Source organism: Chelonia mydas, chromosome 7 (assembly GCF_015237465.2).
Source record: "Chelonia mydas isolate rCheMyd1 chromosome 7, rCheMyd1.pri.v2, whole genome shotgun sequence".
Lineage (NCBI taxonomy): Eukaryota > Metazoa > Chordata > Testudines > Cheloniidae > Chelonia > Chelonia mydas.
Window position 1 is genome coordinate 113,979,589 of NC_057853.1, and position 22,334 is coordinate 114,001,922.

At 38.6% G+C, this 22,334-nt stretch overlaps 1 protein-coding gene across 4 annotated transcripts in view; it reads right to left on the minus strand.

The window, feature by feature from the left end:
- Positions 1 to 22,334, minus strand: part of SHOC2 (SHOC2 leucine rich repeat scaffold protein) — a 107,270-nt gene that overhangs the window by 31,043 nt on the left and 53,893 nt on the right. For all 4 annotated transcript variants that reach the window (XR_006292155.1, XM_027817906.3, XM_037903886.2 and 1 more), the window contains one exon: positions 8,278 to 8,415. Coding sequence is in view for 3 of the 4 variants with exons in the window: in XM_027817906.3 (XP_027673707.1) it covers positions 8,278 to 8,415 (138 nt within the window). In the remaining variant the exon portion in view is untranslated. The remainder of the gene's footprint in view (positions 1 to 8,277; positions 8,416 to 22,334) is intronic.

The following is a 22,334-nucleotide window of genomic DNA, read 5'->3' on the forward strand; positions in this document are numbered from 1 at the left end:
CTTAGCATTTTAAATGAATTAATAATCATTAAAGTTTAATAAAACTAAGTATTTCAATTTTGTTTCTCTGTATTTTTACTTGATATTCACCCATCCCTCTTATTTAATCAAGGTGCAACGGCAAATGTTAGAGGTAAAATCTGAAGTTAAAACTTTAACACCCTAAAGTAGCTTCCAGCAGAATTTCAACTGTCACATGCCAATGCCTCTTCCCAAAATATTTGGTCCCATGTGAGTTGCCATTTTAGCATTGGGCTCAAATACAGTGGAGCTGGGCATGGAGTCTAATTTCAGAACCTCTCTCTTTTTACTCCTGGACCATCGTTCAGAAATCACACCAGAATCAGAAAATGGAAAATGTGTCCAGCAATGTACTTTTTAATGCTATTAATTAAAGAATCATTTTGGAGCTACCACTACTCCACTTACAACTCACTATTCTTTTCCTAGTAAAATGCCTGTTGCTCTAAATATTCATAAATATAAGACATATCTGACTATGATCAAGCTAAACAAATTTTAGAAGAACATGTACAAAACTGCAGAATGATGGAAGTAGGTAAGAAAGCTTGTAGATATAGAAAAAGAATTTAAAATGATTTCTTACCTGAATTCTAATGTTACCTGTTGAATTTCTCCCTCAGATAACCTTTTTTACCTTTTTTAAAAATAAGAAAACTATTAAATTTACATTTAGGGATGAAACTATTTAAGTTTGCTGAAGAGAAATTATAATTGTAATGTGGTATTGAGTGAACAATTTAAAAAAAAACTTGTAGTCCGAAGGCCAATTAATTTAAACACTTTACTTCCCTCTGCCTCAAAGGTCTACTAAATTGTTCTTTACCTCATTTTATGTCTCTTTTGGATGCTTCCCCCAAGTTAACATTAGCTGTACTTCAAGCTGGCATAAGGCACTTCATAACTAAAAGTAGATAAACTGTATATTTCCCAAATATGTCTTCAGCACAAAACATTGGCTTGTTAAAAAAAATCACATTGTATCATAATTGTTTTCATTTTGACTCTAGACTGTCTCTCTCTTTTGCTTTATGGTACTTGGAAAATGCTAGGCTATTGCACAAAGCATATTTTTCTTACAGGAAGTGATCTACATGTAAAGTAATTTACTATTTTCAATCAACAGAAAATACTGATATGACTGCATTAAGTCAATATCTGTAGAACAAGACATTAGGTCACTTCCTGGTAACTAATATCTAAATTGCCATTTGTTACAGTACAAAAGTGCACTTGGAAGAAAGCGTTACTTGAAACAAAAACGATACACTTATACACAGTGACTAAACTGGCTTTGCTGCCCTTTTTAATCTTGGATGTTGCGTAGTTCCTTCCCTACCATTCCCTTCACTCTCCATTACAATTATGCCCTTTCGCTAGCAACTCTTTGTACAGTACTATTAATTTGTGAGGAAACATTCCTTTAGAGTTTTCTGTTTTTATTAGAAATCCTACAGCACACCCAGAAAGCTGTCTGCGGTAAGACAAGGCTCAGCTAGCTAACCAAGCAGTAAATGCTTCTTACCCAAGAATCACCCAGCAAGTGAACACAAAACTTGACAAATCTTTCCTCTTATAAACAAAATAGGATTCCATTAAAAGAGGTTTCCGGGGGGAGTCGGGGGAAAGAGAGAGGGAAAGAGAGAGAGGCTGAGCAAACTAGAAAGGCAAAATAAATTGTTACAACAGATTGATTTTAAATTAGATATTTATGATTAACAGATGTCTTTGGCTAGGTTTTTTGCACTGACTAAATCAGTGAAACAGTGCTTAGACATCAAACATGCTGGAACCTGGCAGTGTGTAGATGTTGCAAGAAACACTCACCACACCCAGCCACCAGGTAAGTGTCACAGCGGAAAAATAAAGGGGGTTGGGGTTGGGGGGGGGGGCACTAAGAAAAAGAGGAGAGATTAAAAAGTTGGAAAGAAAATTCTCCAGCCTAGAAAAACACAAACATCTGAAATAAAGCAAGCCAGACTTTGGATTCCAAGGCCATAGGAGATTCACCGCATCTATCTCCACGCTAAAACTCTCTCACTGAACTATTCTAACCACAAAACAAGCTATAATCTAAAAATCAAGCCACAACTTGCTTTAATGTTGTACCAAAACCGTCATGACTAAGAAATAAAGCCACTGTTGCTGAACTGGCTAAGACTGCCTCTTTTGTACTATGCATAAATGTAGGTCGATCATTATCAATCAGTGGAGTTTCCTTCCCCCTCCCCACCACCAGGACTTAATCGACTTATTCTGAACTTTATTTTATACAGCAACAAATAATGCATTCTGAATGACAGATTCATCCTCGATCAGTAATACTTATATATGACTTTCTGATAATGGCTGATAGAGATTTTTTTTTCCATTGGTGCAAAAATATAATCAGACTAAAATCAACGACAGTTAGCACAGTGCAATGCTATCTTCCACTAGTCAGCATCTGACCTGGCAGACTGTAGAGTTGCAAAGCACTGATGTTCTGTAGAGATAAGCACCATGCAGGTACAGCTATATATTTAGAGAAAGACCACAAGTAACTTTAAAAGGCTATAAAAATGCCTTTAAAAGCCAAAAATATGCCACTGGGAAACTTAAACTATCAAGAAAATGTACAGAAAAGCTATCTTTGGCAGATGAGGAGTTGATTCATTGACAGCAACATACTAAAGATGACTATCACTTTTTCAGTAAATCTCACGCCTACAAGAGGCCCAAGCTACTTCAACTGCATTGCCAGTAATTTCCCACTCCTGTTAACTTATAAACTGATTATCTAAAAGTTGTGTGACTCTTTCATATCCTCTTAAGACTATCTTCTGTAAGCATGGTCTTTCCATGTAGCCTATTCTAAAGTAAGTAATGATTGCCTTTCAACAGATCTTTCAATATAGTGTAATCAATATTTTGCATAGAAATTAACACTAATGGCCTAGAACAGCTACGTGGCAAGGGAAGGTGTTCACGTATAACACATAGGTATTAGCCCATTTAATTGGAGACATTTCTTTCCATAGTTCTCTAGGTGGTAAGCTGCTACTAACCCTTACAAATAGTTTCCATCAAGCTGCTAAGGTAGAAAGAAATTTATCTTAAATATAACTTGACTCAGAAACCTTTTAATAGTCTTTATACTGACTAAATCAAAGGCTAAAAAAAGAATGAATACATTCTTTTACTTTAATTCTTTCTAAAGAATGAACCACATACTTAAGACTAGAGAATCACAAATACATTAGAAGTACTAAATGACAAGTTTCTATTAGGGTGATATGAAGAAAGGAACTTTAAGATATCCAAGCTCATTTTCTGGAATTTATATGTCAGTTAAAATTTCTAGAAATTTTGTGTAGAAATCTTTGAGGCATATTTGATGTCAATTAGAAGAGCATTTATTGGTAGAAAGTGCAAAAATAAAACAACAAGATAAAGGTAGTCTATTAGGCGCGCACACATAAAAAAAAGTTAAAATCAAACAGTAGCAACTAGAAAAGGAGTACTTGTGGCACCTTAGAGACTAACCAATTTATCTGAGCATAAGCTTTCGTGAGCTACAGCTCACTTCATTGGATGCATCCAATGAAGTGAGCTGTAGCTCACGAAAGCTTATGCTCAGATAAATTGGTTAGTCTCTAAGGTGCCACAAGTACTCCTTTTCTTTTTGCGAACACAGACTAACACGGCTGTTACTTTGAAACCTGACAGTAGCAACTGTTTACTGGCCACATACTTAAGGAACAGAGGTGTAGCTACAAAGAAGAGCAATGGAAAGGGGGAAAAAAACCCCACTATTTTTCCTGAAACATTCATATATTTTTTAAAAAGAAACGGACAGAGCCCTCTCCCACAAAAATGTCCACCAAACAGGAAAATGATAAATATAATAGCTTTGAGAAACACCAGAAAACATTGCTGGTAAAAAGATATAACCCGTAGTAGTGGAGAAATAATACTTTGGCTTACAGAACATGTTTCATTATCTTAAAGTGTTTTACATAGGCAAATATATATTTTTTTCCTTTTACAAAGGGGGAAAAGTTAGGCACAGAGCACTTATGTGACTTTCCCAAGGTCACATCCAGTCAGTAGCAGAGCCAGGAACAGAATCCAGGTTTCCTGACTCCTATGTGTTTCCACTACAAAAGAGCAGGTCTATGGGAAAAATACTAGGAATTCATAGAAACCATAAGTTAGAGAGCATATTAAGTGCTTATCTACACAAGAAAGTTGAACCAGTTTAACTTAGGGTGTGATTTTAAAGCAATTTAGTTAAACTACTTCAAAAGGCTTCATGTACACTTACTTTGGTAAATCTTAAATCAATTTCAAATCAATTTAATAAACTGAAGAACTGCTCTTATTCTGAAACAAGTGTTTATATAGGGATTTGCCGTGTTTTAAAAAACAGCTTATGTTGAACAAGTGCACTTTTCTCACGTAGACAAGGCCTAGGCATCTTAGGGCATCTTAATCTGTCAAGGCATCTTAACAATCCTCTAGTAATGCAGACTTGTTTCATGCAGTACATTTTCTAGTGCTCTGTCTAGCCTAGCTTCACATGTTTTAGGATATGAGGTTTCTACCCTCTCGCTTGGAGATTATGCCTATAATTCTCACTGTCAGGAACTTTTCCTAATTTTCCTGTCTGAGACCCTGATCCTCCAAAGCATTTAGGCATTTGCTTAACTTTACGGACTGATTTAAACAGGATTACTAATGTGTTTAAATTTAAATACCTGCCTATGTGTTTGGTGGATTGAGGCCTTAATTTAATCTGATGCTCTAAATTAGCTGAGATTGCAAGGCCATATACTCAAGGCATTTCTCTGTTTGTAACTCGATAACTTTTTAATACTGCATCTGATCAATTCCAAAATTTCAGGGAACATTCTAGGTATCAATGACCAGAACCCTACTGATTTTGGGAAAACTCAGAAACTGAAAAGGGAAAAATGGAGACACATGGACCCCTGGCCATCTGTTTAGTACTGCCACAGCCTCAAGCACCTCTGCAATGGCCTACAGATCAAACAATTGGTGGATAGAACACATTAATGCCTTCCAGCATAACAATACTCCTATCTTAGGGCATGGCTACACTTGCAGATGTAGAGCGCTTTGAGTTAAACCAGCCTTCGGAGAGCGCAGTAGGGAAAGCACTGCAGTCTGTCCACACTGACAGCTTCAAGCGCACTGGCGTGGCCACATTTGCGGCACTTGCAGCAGCGTTGGGAGTGGTGCATTATGGGCAGCTATCCCAGCATGCAAGTGACTGAAACGTTCTTTTCAAATGGGGGAGTGGGGTGGAGTGTGACAAGGAGCGCGTTGTGTGTATGTGGGGGAAAGAGGGTGGGTTTTTGGGGGGCTGAAAGCATGTCACTATGTTGTCTTGTAAGTTCAGCAGACCCTCCTGCCCCTCCCCACCCCGCGTCTCTCACACACAGCATTCCACACTAATGGTTGTTTTGTCTCAGAGCAGATAAGCAGCCAGCTGTCTGAAACGGAGCTTTCAAAGGGCATATCCGCATTCCTGCAGCGATTCAAAAACAATGACAAGAGTGGCCACTTGACTTAAGGGGATTATGGGACATTTCCGGAGGCTGATCAGAGCACAGTAATGCAACACCTCGTTCACACCGACACCCAGGCATTTAAACCAAGGCGCAGCAAGCGTTAATCTTCTCGCTGAGGTGGAGTACCAGGAGCGTTCTAGCGGTGGAGTCAGAGCACTCTATGTGTCTTGCCAGCGTGGACGGGTAGCGAGCTAGGGCGCCTGGGGCTGGTTTAATGTGCTCTAACTCGCAAGTGTAGCCAAGCCCTGAGCTCTGCCCAGATTCCCAATAGAGTTTAACATGTTGACAGCCTAAGACTGTCTACACTGCAGTTGTGGTGTTAACTTTTGTCGGTCAGGGATGGTTTTATTTTGCCAGCAGGAGAGCGCGCTCCTGCTAGCAAAGAGTGGCTACACTGCGTACCTTATAGCAGCATGGTTGTTGAGGCACAGCTGTGCTGCTGTAAGGTACACAGCATAGACACAGCCTAAGTGACTTCTCTCCCAGCAAGAAAGAAAACAAACAACAGTTCTGGAGGGAGTGCACACAGTCCCTGGCATCGAGGGGAAGGGAGGCTGGTATGGAGGGACTACACAGAACCTTAGCATGGGGGGGAAGTGGAAGACAGAACTCCTGCCAAGAGGCAAGGGGTGCACATGGAGCCCCATCATGATGGGGGAGGGAGGGTGTCGGATACAGAGCCCCAGGCATGAGGGGGTGGGGAAAGTTGCAAGGAATCTCTGAAACAGAGGGGAATGGGATGGTGATACATAGGGAGCTTGGTGTGTGGGTGGAGATGAAGGAATACAAGGACCCCCTGGCTTGCCAAATGAGCTCAGCCTACAGAAGCCACGAAGTATGTGACTCTCTAGTTCTACCTCTTGTACCATCCTAGTTCCTGTCGTTTTCTTCGTGTTTATAACCTTCAGATATTTGTAAATGTGTGTACCCTTAGTTTCTTTAGTTAACCAGGCTACCTATATTTGCTATTTTTAATCTTTGAAATAAATCAATCCTTGCAGCCCCTGAAACGTTTTTGCTGCCTCTCTCTAAATGCCCTCCAATTCTAAATCACTTTGGCAGCACTTTTTTTTTTTTTAAACTCTAGCCCTTAACCATTTTGAAGACTCGAGGTTTGACCTTTCCAAAATCCTAATTACCTCCCTAATGTAGACTGACGATTTACAAAATCTGATGGACATGAACAAAGATAGTGCAGTACACCTGTAGACTGAAGTTAGGACAATTTTATTTTGATAGTGACGCTGCCAATCTTGACAAAGGAGTTAAAGTTAGAGCTATGCTTACAAATTGTGCAATCGGATGCAAATTCCAGCTAGAAAGAGGTCTCCCAGTTTTTAAACATAAAATTAACTGGAGAAGATGAAATTCAGCAACAGTGGGTATTTCACCCATATAAACTCAATTCAGGTAGAGCTCTCTGGGTAAAAAGGCCCAATATCTTCACGGTCAACAATCTGCTGCTAAAAAATAGTTGGTGTCTATCTAAATGGTTCTTCACTCTTCTTCCCCCTCATCCATTTATTTCCCCATCATATATATAAAAATAATAATGAAACGTTCTATTAACATTAGATGTTGCCTAAGTGGTGCAGTTTTGTCTTTTATTTAAGCTGAAAGAGCTTACAACCATGATGGGCTGTGTTTTTTAAACAATTTGTTTTATTCCACCATCTGTTCAACATAGATTTAATTAAATAAGAAAAGTCCTCACCTATGCAGTCCTATATGAGTTTCTGAAGCCAACTAGGGAAGAATCAGTTTATTTCGGTACTCTTATTCCCAGTCCCAACATGAAAACCTGTATTTTACTGAGAGTGATAGTAAGTTTGGGAACTTGGAAGTGGATTTTCAAATTATATTTTTAAAAAGTAGAAAATACAAAGAATAAATTAGTACTTGAAACTGATTCTGTAAGTCTTTCCTATTTTTCTCTACTCAAAGCAAACACTGAAATACAACCCAGCTCTTTATCCTTAAACTAATAATTTTTAGCACTTATGTAGCACCATTCATCTACAAATAGATTGAGTAGTGAGTAGTTCATGTTAATAAACTTCACTATGTGGTGGATAAGCAAACAGTATTCCTATTTTATAAATGGGAAATCTAAGACAGAGGTTAAGTGACTTGCCCCAGACCACAGAAAATGGTGGTGTCAGAGTCAGGTTTAGAACCCAGGAGTTTCTTGTTCTCAGCCTCGTGTTTAGGCCACACTTCTCAGGGTACGTTCCCACTTAAAATGCTATAGCAACACAGCTGTAGTGTAGACACTACTTACACCAATGTGAGAACCTCAAGAGGTGGTAGCTAGGTCAATGGAAGAATTCTTTTGTTGACCTAGCGAGGTCAAGAAGGGGACTTAGTTTGGCTTAACTCCGTCACTCAGGGGTGTGGATTTTTCACACCCCTGAGCGACATAGCTGGGTTGACCTAATTTTCAAGTGTAGCCCACCCCTTATAGTAGTTAGGATTAACAGCGCCTGGGTTTGAGAGAGTTTACATTTTTAGAAAGCGTATATCCCTTTGGGATCTTGATAGTGAAAATGCCCACAACAAAATTCCTATCCCTTCTATAGTTATGGGCCATGTTTTATTCTTAGATTTTATATTCTTATTGTTCAGTGACTTGAACATTTGGAAAGCTGTGATTTCTCTCCCCAACCCCACCTTCACATACCTATGGTTTCTGGTAGGTCCAAGAGCTCATTGTGCTGCAAGTCAAGGTTGGTGATTTGTGTGCAATTTCCAATCTCCTTTGGAAGATGTTCAAGCTGATTGTGCGCTACATCCAGAGTTATGAGGTTACACAACTCGCCTGTGAACACACCAAAACACACAGACTTTTTAATGTCTAGTTCCACCAAATAAAACTACAACATGGAAGTAAAAATAAATGGTCAGATATACACATCTATGATTTTAAAACAAAGTAGTGTGTACCTTAAAATTATGGTTGCAAAATATTTCTGACGTACCAGGATCACAATCTAGTACAGTCAGATTCAAAACCTCATCAGTATTCTTTGAAAGCATAAAGTGTAGATTCCAGATATCCGAATGAACCCCAGTGTATTAAAAAAGACCATGCTAGCTATCGCTGTTTTGTACTGTAAGCTCAGGAATAACATGAGAAGTATAACAGCTTGGTTATTCTTCTCATTATTCATCCTTTTCAGCTTAATCGAAGCTAGGAACATCATGGAGGTAAGCAGTTTGCACTGAATTTTGAAAAATTCATTACAGTAAATTACATATAGAGAAACCACCACCTAGAATTACTTTCAGGCTGCAAAGAACGAACAGCTTGTGAAACATCAAAACAGAACCAGTTATTTTGCTGACAAGCTGGAAAACCAAGAAAACTACTGCTGATTGAGACTTAAAAATGGCCAGTTTGTTAAGTTAAACAGTAAACCTATTCCTGCAGAATAATGTATTTTAAATACTCAATAATACCTAAAAATGTAAGGAAGGTTGAAATAAAATCTTATTAAGTCTTAAAGAAAAAGGGCCTGGATTCTCTTCTGATTTATATCTGTTTTACACCAGCAAAACTTCACACCTGATTTACCCTGATGTATGGGAGGTAAGAACCAGGCACAAATCTCTGCAAGGATAAAGTTTCATTGACTTCAGTGTCAGCAACAAAAGAGCAAATATAATACGTTTTTTTTGTATGTTTTGATTTCAGTGGAGCTGAAATTAACACTGCAGATTTTAATAGCTTTAACTTCTATTCACTGGATAAGTGACAATTTTTGGAACAGCAGTGAATCGATATTGCAGAAAGAAAGCCTATTTTAGGAATATACCCTCCAGTGCTATTTTATTCACCTCCATCCCTCTAGGGCCTTCTTGCAGACCTCAAGGACTAGCTTGGGGTAAGCTTTGATGCCATGAATTATGCTACACAGACTAGTAGGCCATGGATTACATTGTAAGAATGAATGGTAAATTTCATTACAAATTCTAAATACTTATGAATTTTGTTTACTTAACCTCTTCAGATGATAGTATGGTACTTTTCTGAGGTAAAAAAAATTTACACCCATTTACCAAAAGGCTTGCAAAGTTAAACACAGGTGGTCTATTCAGTTTTATTATTCTGATTTTCTCAGCTTATATCACTCTTATGCTCTGCAAAGATCTACACTGCTCAGTGGTACATAGTACAAATAGTATTTTGTCACCAAATCCCACACTATACTGTCTAGGTTCACTCCACTTCCCCAAAATACTCTCACATCAAGTATAAAAGTATTGCTTATGATATCCCACTGGATATCCATTTATGCATGTATTATAAGCAATGAGCATTGCAATGGAAGCAATCAAGAGAGGAGTGAACCCAACAATACATGAGCAATTAGCAGCAATCCCACAATACACAGAAGAGAATGAAAGAGCAAAGAGGGTAGGCAACAATAATGTCCTACAGTGCCCCAAGATTTTGGGAGTCTGTGCCCCTACTAGACTATTGGGACATACAATTCCTCTTTTTATGATGAAACATAAAGGGGAGGGAGAGAACACTTTAACCTGTTTTTATACCATATTGCATGGGTTATTAAAGGTAATTTTGAGAATCTTGGCAGCATTTTAGGGCACTAGTTTTCAATTTATGATCAGCAAAGCTTAGGTTCGGAACAACATTCAAGTTCTGTGAGACAGAACAGTAAAGTTATAACCAATGACAAAGTCAAGTTTATGCAGTGGCACAATTCCATTTCATCATATTTAATTCTCATCCGCCATGGCCATTTGTGGGAGGGAAGGGTCAGTATATCTGCTGAAGTTGGAGGAGCACTTTGACTTGGGGAGCAACATTCTCTCCACTTCATTCCTTGCACCTACAGAGAGAATTTTGGCAACAAACACACATGGTTGCGACAACACATACAGACAGTTCATTTTGTTTGGACACGGCTGCCTTGGATGCTAGGAATATTTGGATATTGAGTCTTGGGAGAAAATTAAGTATCAGTACCTATCTAGCATTCTGACTCTATTCCAGATAGTTATAGATGAAGATCATGCTGCTTTTGCTTGTGTGGGATTAAAGACAGGTTTTATTTTAGACCAACTGTTGGTACAAAAAATGACATGTGCAACAGAGCTTTATTTCAAGTAAGTAAAACTGAGTGAAGGCTGTTGCCCCAAAGGCTGTTTCTAGATTTTAGAAAAGGAAGTGGATGACATCATGACGTTTAGTGACTTGAAGAAAAGAATTTCAAGAGACACAGTATAGTAAACACAGTATAATGACCACTGTTAGGCCTTCATTTCCACATAGCATATAGACCATGTGGTGAGAAGCTGTCAAACCATGTGATGGTCCAAAATAAAGTGCAACATTTTATAACCTTTTTTGGGGGGAAGGGGTTGCAGAGACATGAAATATTTTTAATCTTTGTTTCATTCGTACTCATCGGTCCACACGGACATACAACTCAGCAGAAAGAGCCTGATGAAGCATCAAAACCAAGTTTCCCTTCTTGCCCACTTCATTGCAAAGGGAAAAATTCTCACATTGGAGATGCTTTCCTTACCGATATGAAAAAAAACACTTAAAGTGATTCTGGCAGCTAATATAACCAAAGATATTGGTAGAGTTCCACTGTCCAAGATCAATAAACTGGGTGGATTGAATACACATCTACTGACGACAACAGAGAACACTGAGATGCTATAAGAAATCAACTGAGTAAGTCAACAACCATAAGTGGGCATGTTCCACTAGATGATCATGATGGTCCCTTCTGACCTTAAATTCTATGAGTCTATTTGAATCATTTGCTTTGTGGACACAGATGCTCTCCAACAGCAGTTCTCTTGAAAGGAGAGCCAGAATGAACAAATGGAGTCAACCGTTGTTATGACAAATAGCTATCTGTAAGAACAAACATTTCTCTGGCCCAAATATGTTGCCATCTGCCCAGAGTAGTTCTGATAACAGAAAACGTAAAGGGATTTGTGTCATTAGTGAAAAATCTATCACAGTAACAATATCTCACTGCATTCTTCACAAAGAATTTCTCATAGCCTCAACTGTGCCCAGTGAACTAAGTTGTGAAGATGATAAACTTCATCAGAATATAACTGAATTCTTGGATCTTTGCCTTGCCAAGGAGATAACTGTGAGCAGAGCATTAAAGCATACAGAAGATGGCTCTCTCTCAAAGAAAGATTCCTGTAGGAACTACAAGAAGAAACATTGGTGAGCTAAGAACACAATGATATTCAGACTAGAAGAATCAACTTTTTTGGCTCTCATGATTTCTGGTGTGCTAGATTGGATTACTTTTTGAAATGTTGGTATCTGAATCAATCAAACACAAACATGGGAGTTACAAACGTTCCAGATCTGATGATTAGAGAATGAAATGAGCCTTATGGAGACAATATTTTAATGCATGGAAAATTGTAATGTTTCCATTACTTTTTGAGGAAGATCCAGAATCACCTCCACACCTGAAGAATATTTTGGACACTAGAAGTTATCAAGAGATGCAAATGATTGTTTTAGGAAGAAAACCTACTCATACACGAATAATCCAAATTGAAGTAAACTTACTCTTTCAGCTACATCTAGCGGCTAAGATAAAACACAAACAACAAATTAAATAGAGTATAAAGTGACCTGCTAGACAAGTTCTGGCTGGTCTCATGGAAAGGTCATCTCAAAAAGAAGGGCAGGATTAGTAAAATAATTGAGCAAGTGCCATTATTTGGGGCGGGAGGGGATATTCTCCCTCACTGTAGCTGACAAAAGAAGCCATGAAGTACAATAATATTTGTCACCAAAGCAGACAAAATTGTGTGCATCAGCCCTCTGGACAGAGAAAACCACTAAATGGGAGCAATTTTCATATAAAATGCATTATGGAGAGACTAAAATTTCTCCATAATTAAACTCTCTTATAAGGTTAATTTTCAATTCCACAATAGCTTCAAAAATTTTAAAAATGCCCACTTTCTGCAAACTCTTAGAAGGTAAACTTAGTAGATTGTTCATATAAATGTGCAGAGAAATAAAGTAGTTACTTTGAAAGATGCCCAAGTGCCTTCTTTTTAAACATGTCCTTAAAGTGTAAAGAGCAGCAAACACCTCACCATCATCGTCTCACGCACAGTATGTTATGCAAGCAGCATGACACAATCACACATAAATGCTGATTGACAATCATATTGTTATTATGAAAAGAATAATAATGTCTCCATAATTAGGGCTGAAACCTGGGACCCACATAAGGCTGATTTTGAATACCTGTCATGACAATGAGACCAACTAACATGTCCTACATCCAGAATTTTTAAAATGCTTGAGTTACTCAAAAAACAGAATGCAGCTTTGTTATATTATTTTTATGTTAGTATGTACATATGTATTATATACACACATCTACAGATTAATATTAAATTAGGGGGAGCAGTTATGTCAATATCAAACAGGGTTCAGTACCTCCTGCCAAAATTCACTTCGGGGAAAATAACCTTGGGCTGTATACGCAATTTGCAATATAGCCCCTTTTCCACTGGATTAAATCTTGTGACTGTCCATTCTCTTTCTTCCCATATTTAAGAAGATTGAAATTCTCAAATCCTTTACTACATGGTAAATCCTGGACCCGATGACATAGCCACAGAATAAAGAGCTCTTGTTGGACAGTACAAGGAAGAGGACAGTGCTAGTATTAGTGACATCTTTTCATTTTAGCATCAATTAATGTCTTATTAAGTAGCATATCAAGTTGTATTGCTTTCACGTTTATATTTTTTTAAAAATTAATCTACATTCACTAGCGCCAGCAACAGATTACAAATATTTTCCATAGCTGTGGTATTTATTAATCCCTCCACCCCCACAAACATGATACAGTTCTGTCGTGACCTAGAATCCTATTTTCAACTTCTCCGACTCAAGGAATATTTCCAACATACCTCTGAACAACATACTAATCCACAGAGACCTCCCTACCAACACTACAAAAAGAAGGATTCTAGGTGGACTCCTCCTGAAGGTCGAAACAGCAGACTGGACTTCTACATAGAGTGCTTCCGCCAACGTGCACGGGCTGAAATTGTGGAAAAGCAGCATCACTTGCCCCATAACCTCAGCCGTGCAGAACACAATGCCATCCACAGCCTCAGAAACAACTCTGACATCATAACCAAAAAGGCTGACAAAGGAGGTGCTGTTGTCATCATGAATAGGTCGGAATATGAACAAGAGGCTGCTCGGCAGCTCTCCAACACCACTTTCTACAAGCCATTACCCTCTGATCCCACTGAGAGTTACCAAAAGAAACTACAGCATTTGCTCAAGAAACTCCCTGAAAAAGCACAAGATCAAATCCGCACAGACACACCCCTGGAACCCCAACCTGGGATATTCTATCTACTACCCAAGATCCATAAACCTGGAAATCCTGGGCGCCCTAGCTTCTCAGGCACTGGCACCCTGACAGCAGGATTGTCTGGCTATGTAGACTCCCTCCTCAGGCCCTACGCTACCAGCACTCCCAGCTACCTTCGAGACACCACTGACTTCCTGAGGAAACTACAATCCATCGGTGATCTTCCTGATAACACCATCCTGGCCACTATGGATGTAGAAGCCCTCTACACCAACATTCCACACAAAGATGGACTACAAGCCGTCAAGAACACTATCCCCGATAATGTCACAGCTAACCTGGTGGCTGAACTTTGTGACTTTGTCCTTACCCATAACTATTTTACATTTGGGGACAATGTATACCTTCAAATCAGCAGCACTGCTATGGGTACCCGCATGGCCCCACAGTATGCCAACATTTTTATGGCTGACTTAGAACAACGCTTCCTCAGCTCTCGTCCCCTAACGCCCCTACTCGCACTACATTGATGACATCTTCATCATCTGGACCCATGGAAAAGAAGCCCTTGAGGAATTCCACCATCATTTCAACAATTTCCATCCCACCATCAATCTCAGCCTGCCCCAGTCCACACAAGAGATCCACTTCCTGAACACTACACTGCTAATAAGCTATGGTCACATAAACTCCACCCTATACCGGAAACCTACTGACCGTTATTCCTACCTACATGCCTCCAGCTTTCATCCTGACCACACCACATGATCCATTGTCTACAGCCAAGCTCTGCGATACAACCACATTTGCTCCAACCCCTCAGACAGAGACAAACACCTACAAGATCTCTATCAAGCATTCTTACAACTACAATACCCACCTGCGGAAGTGAAGAAACAGATTGATAGAGCCAGAAGAGTTCCCAGAAGTCACCTACTACAGGACAGGCCTAACAAAGAAAATAACAGAACGCCACTAGCCGTCACCTTCAGCCCCCAACTAAAACCCCTCCAACGCATTATTAAGGATCTACAACCTATCCTGAAGGATGACCCAACACTCTCACAAATCTTGGGAGACAGGCCAGTCCTTGCCTACAGACAGCCCCCCAACCTGAAGCGAATACTCACCAGCAACCACATACCACACAACAGAACCACTAACCCAGGAACCTATCCTTGCAACAAAGCCCGTTGCCAACTGTGCCCGCATATCTATTCAGGGGACACCATCACAGGGCCTAATAACATCAGCCACACTATCAGAGGCTCGTTCACCTGCACATCCACCAATGTGATATATGCCATCATGTGCCAGCAATATCCCTCTGCCATGTACATTGGTCAAACTGGACAGTCTCTACGTAAAAGAATAAATGGACACAAATCAGATGTCAAGAATTATAACATTCATAAACCAGTTGGAGAACACTTCAATCTCTCACGTGATTACAGACATGAAAGTTGCGATATTACAACAGAAAAACTTCAAATCCAGACTCCAGCGAGAGACTGCTGAATTGGAATTCATTTGCAAATTGGATACAATTAACTTAGGCTTGAATAGAGACTGGGAGTGGCTAAGTCATTATGCAAGGTAGCCTATTTCCCCTTGTTTTTTCCTACCCCCCCCCCCCCCCCCCCCGCAGACGTTCTTGTTAAACCCTGAATTTGTGCTGGAAATGGCCCACCTTGATTATCATACACATTGTAAGGAGAGTGGTCACTTTAGATAAGCTATTACCAGCAGGAGAGTGGGGTGGGGGGAGGTATTTTTTCATGCTTTGTGTGTATAAAAAGATCTTCTACACTTTCCACAGTATGCATCCGATGAAGTGAGCTGTAGCTCACGAAAGCTTATGCTCAAATAAATTGGTTAGTCTCTAAGGTGCCACAAGTACTCCTTTTCTTTTCACTAGGTTCTCTGACTGCAGAATAAAGCAAAATAATCTAGTCTACCCAGAAACCTACATGAGATACATTAAAGATAAAAAAAAAATGTCCTGACCCTAGAAAGTATTACAAAGTAATCGTATAACTTCAGCACAAAATACTTCCCTCTCCCTCCTTCCCCCCCATTGGATTTGAGTGCATCATTATAGTGGATAGAATAAGCCTTTTACTGTTTATTTCTGACCATGCTAAGGAACAGATGAGAACTACAAGCTAATGGTTTTGATTAATAAATGTCATTTATGTGAAAAATGTACCGAATAGAAAGAATTTAGCCTTTTAGGTGAATGGTCACAGTTATAATTGTTTTATCATTTTTCTGTACAATGGTTATAGCATTTGTATAAATAGAGTTCATGCATATTTTAAGAGAACTCGAATAATATTTTCTTTGAGTTTAATTTAGGATCTTCTTAACTTACAACATGAATTAATTACAGCACTCAACAGGAAGGAAGGAGGGTACACTAAAACCCCAAAATTGTTTCCCCACCTGAAACCTGAGGTAAAGGGTGCTTGTACGAGTGCACCATGTAACAAAAGAAATCGATTACTTTCAAGTGAAGGTTGAAAAATTCAGGAAAGTTAGGAAATTTTCAGTTAATGTCCTCGCACCAATTTCCCAAGCAACACCACACCTTGGTTGCAGTTAGAATTCCTGAAATGGAGAAGGGGGTTCCTGTACACAGTTAATACAAAATAAATAAATTCCCCTGTATTGTCAGATCCGCTGAAAGGGGGAAATGAAATGGACGATAGTACTGGGCAGCCCTTGAACTGAAGTGTCATTGAATAGTGGGACACAGTATTATGAGATGGAGCTAGGAGGATGACTGGCTATACCAGTGCAGCTGCTACATCAACTGCCTATACTAGTGGAGACTGAACAGGTGCAAGCAGAGACTGTATGTAAACTAAATGCAAAGTGGTGTAAAAACCATAGGATGGTCCCAACATCTTGGTGAATTTTGTGTATGAACAGAAGAGACATTCCAGGTCTAGAGTAAGCAGACCCTATGATTCCCAGGACTGCAATCCAAAAATATTTCCCTTGCAGCACAGACCAGACCAGACCAGCTTCAGCCTAGCATAAAGACTGCATTCACAAAGAAAACGGTATTTGGTCCCCTTAAGGCGAGAAGATGGGTAACAGCAATTTAAATTGTGTTGAAAATTTATTATTGATCTGTGTGCTAAACCAAAAAGTAGACATTTTATAAAATGCAACATTTTATCTCTGTAAAGATTAATATCAACATTTTTATGCAAGACAGTTCTATACCACCAACATGAAAAAATGTAATAAAAAATGAGATCAAAGGAATGCACAAGGTTAGCCTAAGTAACAGGCTTGCAAACTGAAATGCTTTCTTGACTTTACCATCCCAAGACTTTTCCTCTGGTTCTTCATACATCTCGTGCACACAATCTGACTCACTGTTGCTTTTGCATTTTTCTGTCCCAATCTTCATCATTGTGACCTCAATGGAATGGAGATTTGCTAGAAATGGAGACTAAGCTGGAGGCCACCTTGGAGGCAGATTTCCACAGTTATCGTTAGGTAGTTTACAGAGCTCAGCATTAGCTACTGGCAGGAGTATTTTTTCATTTGGTATCTTTCCCATGGGGAAGAACTAACGATTCAACAGCTAGGTGAAAAGAAAAAAGTTCTCCTTGGTGTCATCCTCCAGGGCCATTTTATTGACCTTCATTTCTTTTATTTCTGAGGCTAGAGCAGAATATAACTAAAGGCAAGATTTCAAGATTTGCACTAAACCAGGGTACGTCTATACTGCAATAAAAAATCCGCTGCACTGAGCTTCAGCGCTCAGAGCAACTGACTTGGGCAGGTAAGGCTGCTGGACTAAATACAGACATTTGAGCTCAAATGGAGCATGGGTCTGAAACCCACTCCCATCATGAGGTTTCAGAGCCCAGACTCCAGCCTGAGCCTGGATGTCTACACTGCAATTTTTAGGCCTGCAGCCCGAGCCCCATGAATCTGAGTCAGCAGAAGGGCCTATGGCAGCTGCCGCATGGATCGTTAATTGCAATGTAGACCTACCCCTGTATCCTACCAAAAAATGGAAATGCAACACTAGTGAGGGATACAGAAAGGAATATAAATTATAGCAAGTAAAATGTAAGGTGGAAATTTGAAGTTAAGAGTAATTTTGAAGAGCAAGTAACCAAAAGCCTCCTAATTTTATGTCCTTCATAAAAATAAACAAAGCAATCTTTAAGCCTATTTAGAAGCAAGAAAACTGCTGAGTCTACTGGAGCATAGGAAGCAATTAAGAAAGACAAGGATATTGCAGAGAAACTAAGTTATTTCTTTACATCAGTCCTCAAATACAAGATGTTGGGGAAATACCTATTCAGAATCTACTTTTTCAGGTAATAAAGAAAAAGGACTGCCAGAAACTAAAGTGTCAAGAGAAGATGGTTCTGGAACAAGTTTTAAAGGCAATAGGTCACCAGGACCAGATGGTATACACCCAGCACTTCTGACTGAACTACAGGGTAGCAAATGTACTTAAGTTAAGTTACTTAAAGGTATTAGATGATCCTGGGAAGTACAGAGCAGCAAAATAGTAATACAGCAATAGTTAAATTAACTAAAATGGCCATTACAATAGAACTATTAAACTGCTTACATACAGTAGAACCTCAGAGTTCCAAACACCTTGGGAATGGAGGTTGTTCGTAACGCTGAACAAAATGTTATGGTTGTTCTTTCAAAAGTTTACAACTGAATATTAACTTAACAGCTTTGAACCTTTACTATGCAGAAGAAACATGCTTTTCCTAGTAGTCTACGTTTGACACAGTACTATACTATATTTGCCTTTTTTTTTTTTTTTTTTTGGGGGGGGGGGGCGCGGGAAGCTCTGCTGCTGCCTGGTTGCATACTTCTGGTTCCAAATGAGGTGTGCGGTTGACCGGTCAGTTCATAACTCTGGTGTTTGTAATTCTGAGGTTCTACTGTACATGTGATATGACAGCGACAAATCAGCATTTGTTAAAGAAAGCAAGCTGTTAAAGAAAATCTCAAACCAATTGACATGATTTATTTGTATGCAGTGTATGTAGCTGTAGCCACGTCGTGATTTGTTTAAGACTTTTAAAAAGACTTCGACAAATACCCTAACAAGACTCCTTTGGGGGAGAAGGGATAAGGAAGGGTCGCAAGAATTAGTTTGGGAAAACTTTCTTTTGGGGTAAGAAAATTGTGCATTTGCATTTAGGATGGGATTGTGGAGGGCATTTGGGAGAGAGAGAGAGAGTTGTAGGCAGGTGATAATTTTGCAATGGAGAAATTCTCTCACCCTACAGGGAGCATAACAAAAGATCTGCTTCAGGGCCTGGGAAGAACAGCTCTACCAGACACAAATGAATCATCATCATTATTAGGGAAGAAGAAAGATGAGGGTGGAGTAAAAAACGGGTGAAGTAGTTAGTGATGAGTACACAAATGAAAATGTAAACAATTCATTTTTGATGTGGTACTGTAGGCAGGCCACCAAGGACCTGTCTCATTCTGTCTATGAGGCACCTAGTGTACTTTTGTGTTCTGCATAAATACTAATTTGACTATATTTACAAAGTCCTTTTGCCTCTGAACGTGTGATCTGAGAATATTCCAGGAATGATATTCCTTTGGTACTATGAACATTTTATGGTATTGTATAAGTAAAAAGTGGAGGGAGGTGGGGAAGAGAATAATGGTAACAAATGAAAGAGGTGATCAAATTATGACACAAAGCACCTGATTCTGAGAAGTGGTTCCTGGTTTTGACAATTCATAGCATCGTGAACAGCTAGATACTTGATTTGAGGGTTCAATCAGGTAGTTAGACATTATGTGCTATGAAGTACACCCACAAAAATCACAATTTGCACTGAAACCTATATATAATTAGAATCATACAGTGCTTCTGGCGAACAGAGCAGGAAAAACCCATTTTAGCATCCTTTGGTACACATTCCAATAAATCCAGTAAAATAGTCAAGTTTTGCTGTTACTTTATAGAGAGGACTTCAAAGTGGGATGGCAATCAAATGCAGCTCAGTAAAAATGGCACATACCAATTCAACATTTCTGCACACTGGGTTTGAATCAGTTTGGCTTACTTTACTTACAGAATTTTCACTCCTATGGGCACAGCGCCTATAAAGCTCTGGAAGAGCAAGATAGTTTCTATTCTGCCTCGCACACAGTGAACTAAATAATCACTTAGGTACTGACGGAAGAACCTTTGTTACTGGTGATAATTTAAAAGGGGAATGGGAAACAGTTTGATTTTCAGATTGATTCTGCAGAACTAGCAATTGGAAAAAAATAATTTGATTTCTAATGTGGGCACATTTGAAGTACATTTTGATAAATATGCAATCTTAATGTTTTTACATTTTTTTATTTTCTGACTAAGTATTAGGATGTTGCAATATGACTACTGTTTAGCATTTTTTCTACAAAGACGTCAGAGTTCACGTAGTCCTCTCCTATTTTCTCTTTTCTAAATTCATATTATTCTTAAAACAAACCTCACCAATTCAGCTAAAATCTTTGCTACGTTTAATTCTAAGTAGTGCCCCTCTTTCAGAAGGCTTAGATTTCAAGATAATGCACACTGTGGCAAATCAATACAGTTTTAAAAAGGCTTTCAATAACACAATCATATCACCCATGCAGTTTTGCACACAACACTTTTTTCAAAGCTATATTTACTTTTAATTAGGTGTTTTGTTTTATTTATTAGAAACCTGTTTTACAGACCAACAATCTCCTGAAGTCTTCATCATGAAGCCATCACAGTTATGAACTTTAAGGATATTCTCTACTTGACTGAAGAGAAGACTATCACAATCCCCCATGCATCATGATAGTAGACAATGAAATTTCAGTTTCATGACATAATTCTACCCAGCCACCTTTGGTTTTTTAATACTGCCTCTCACTGTAGCATATTAGCAATATTCCCGCCTTTTATGCAGAAGATTAGAATTCTATTCCCTGTCCAGGCCAACACTCTGTAAAACACGCTCATTACCACAGGGATGGAACTCAGCACCTTTGGCATAGGATTCTACCAATTTAGCTAAATGAATTGGCAGCTGCAGTAGGGTCTTATCCTCCATGGACCAGCCACTAGCACAACATACTTAGCCAGCATGTTACGTAAATCTGCTTGCTAATATTTTTACCACCAGACATGAGAATCTTGACCCTTAGAACAATGTTATACTTAAAAAGTGAATCTGACTTGCACCATGTGATACTGTTTCATAAAAAGATAATGGTTCATTCTGCCTCCGGCTTTGGAACATAAATCTTGGACTATTTACAAACTGATATTACATTGCATTTATTATACATGTACTAGATCTCTATATATGAAAGGAAAGACTTAAAAGCATGTAAAGGGACTTATGTCAAATTTGGCCAAAAATATAGATTTTGAAAAAATAAGTACATTTGTAAAAGCTTAAAACCAATAAGAAATGCTTCAATGACATTTCTGAAAACTAACCAGAGGAAACAAATACATTTCTCTGCAATTCAAAAGATACGCACACTACATACTACCCAACAGTACAGCTTTGTGCTAGAATATACCTCCGTGAAATTGACTAGAAACTGATTACAAAAGTGAAACTGATTAGTCTTCTCATTGTTTAGGCTGAGAGAAATGCTATAACTGAACATAAGTGAAAACAAGACTTTTTTTCAGTGCTAGGTTCTCAAATTTAGGTGCATATGCCTAATTTATACACACAAACCAATTTTTTATTAACTGTAACCTGTTATATGCATTCTCATACAGCTGATTTGCACAGATCAGGTGAGCAAAAATTTGTAAGAGCCTAACTTTGAAAGCTGAAAATAATTTTTCATCTCGAATTCTTCAAGTTATAAGTAAACTAAGTAAATATCTTCAGCTTAAATTTTTAAAACTGGAAATAAACGAAAGAAATCTTGTGATATACTCACATGCACACACACTTCATGCATGTGCGAAAGTACTAAAAGGTATTGCTTAAAATGGTTTTCTGAACAGAGACGCTTTACTGAATCAAGGCCTGTTAGAAGGTGGTTCAAGAATTCCCGACTATCACTACATCAATCACTGTTCGAAATGACTAAACAACATTAACTGATACCCCATTTACTTTAAAGTTTGAAAGATAAGTCTGTGTAATAGCTTTAGAATAGTTATTTGTGAGTTATACACTTTTTCACTCATTCAAAAAATGTGTATACATTAGCAATGATGCATGCAATACCTGGTCACAACACTAAAAGATTCCATTTATAAATAAATTCATTAACCGTTTATAAGCAGCTGATGTTTCATACATCGTTGACCAATTGTTATAGATTGTTACATTGTCCAATATGTTTCTTATAACTTTTTCTTATA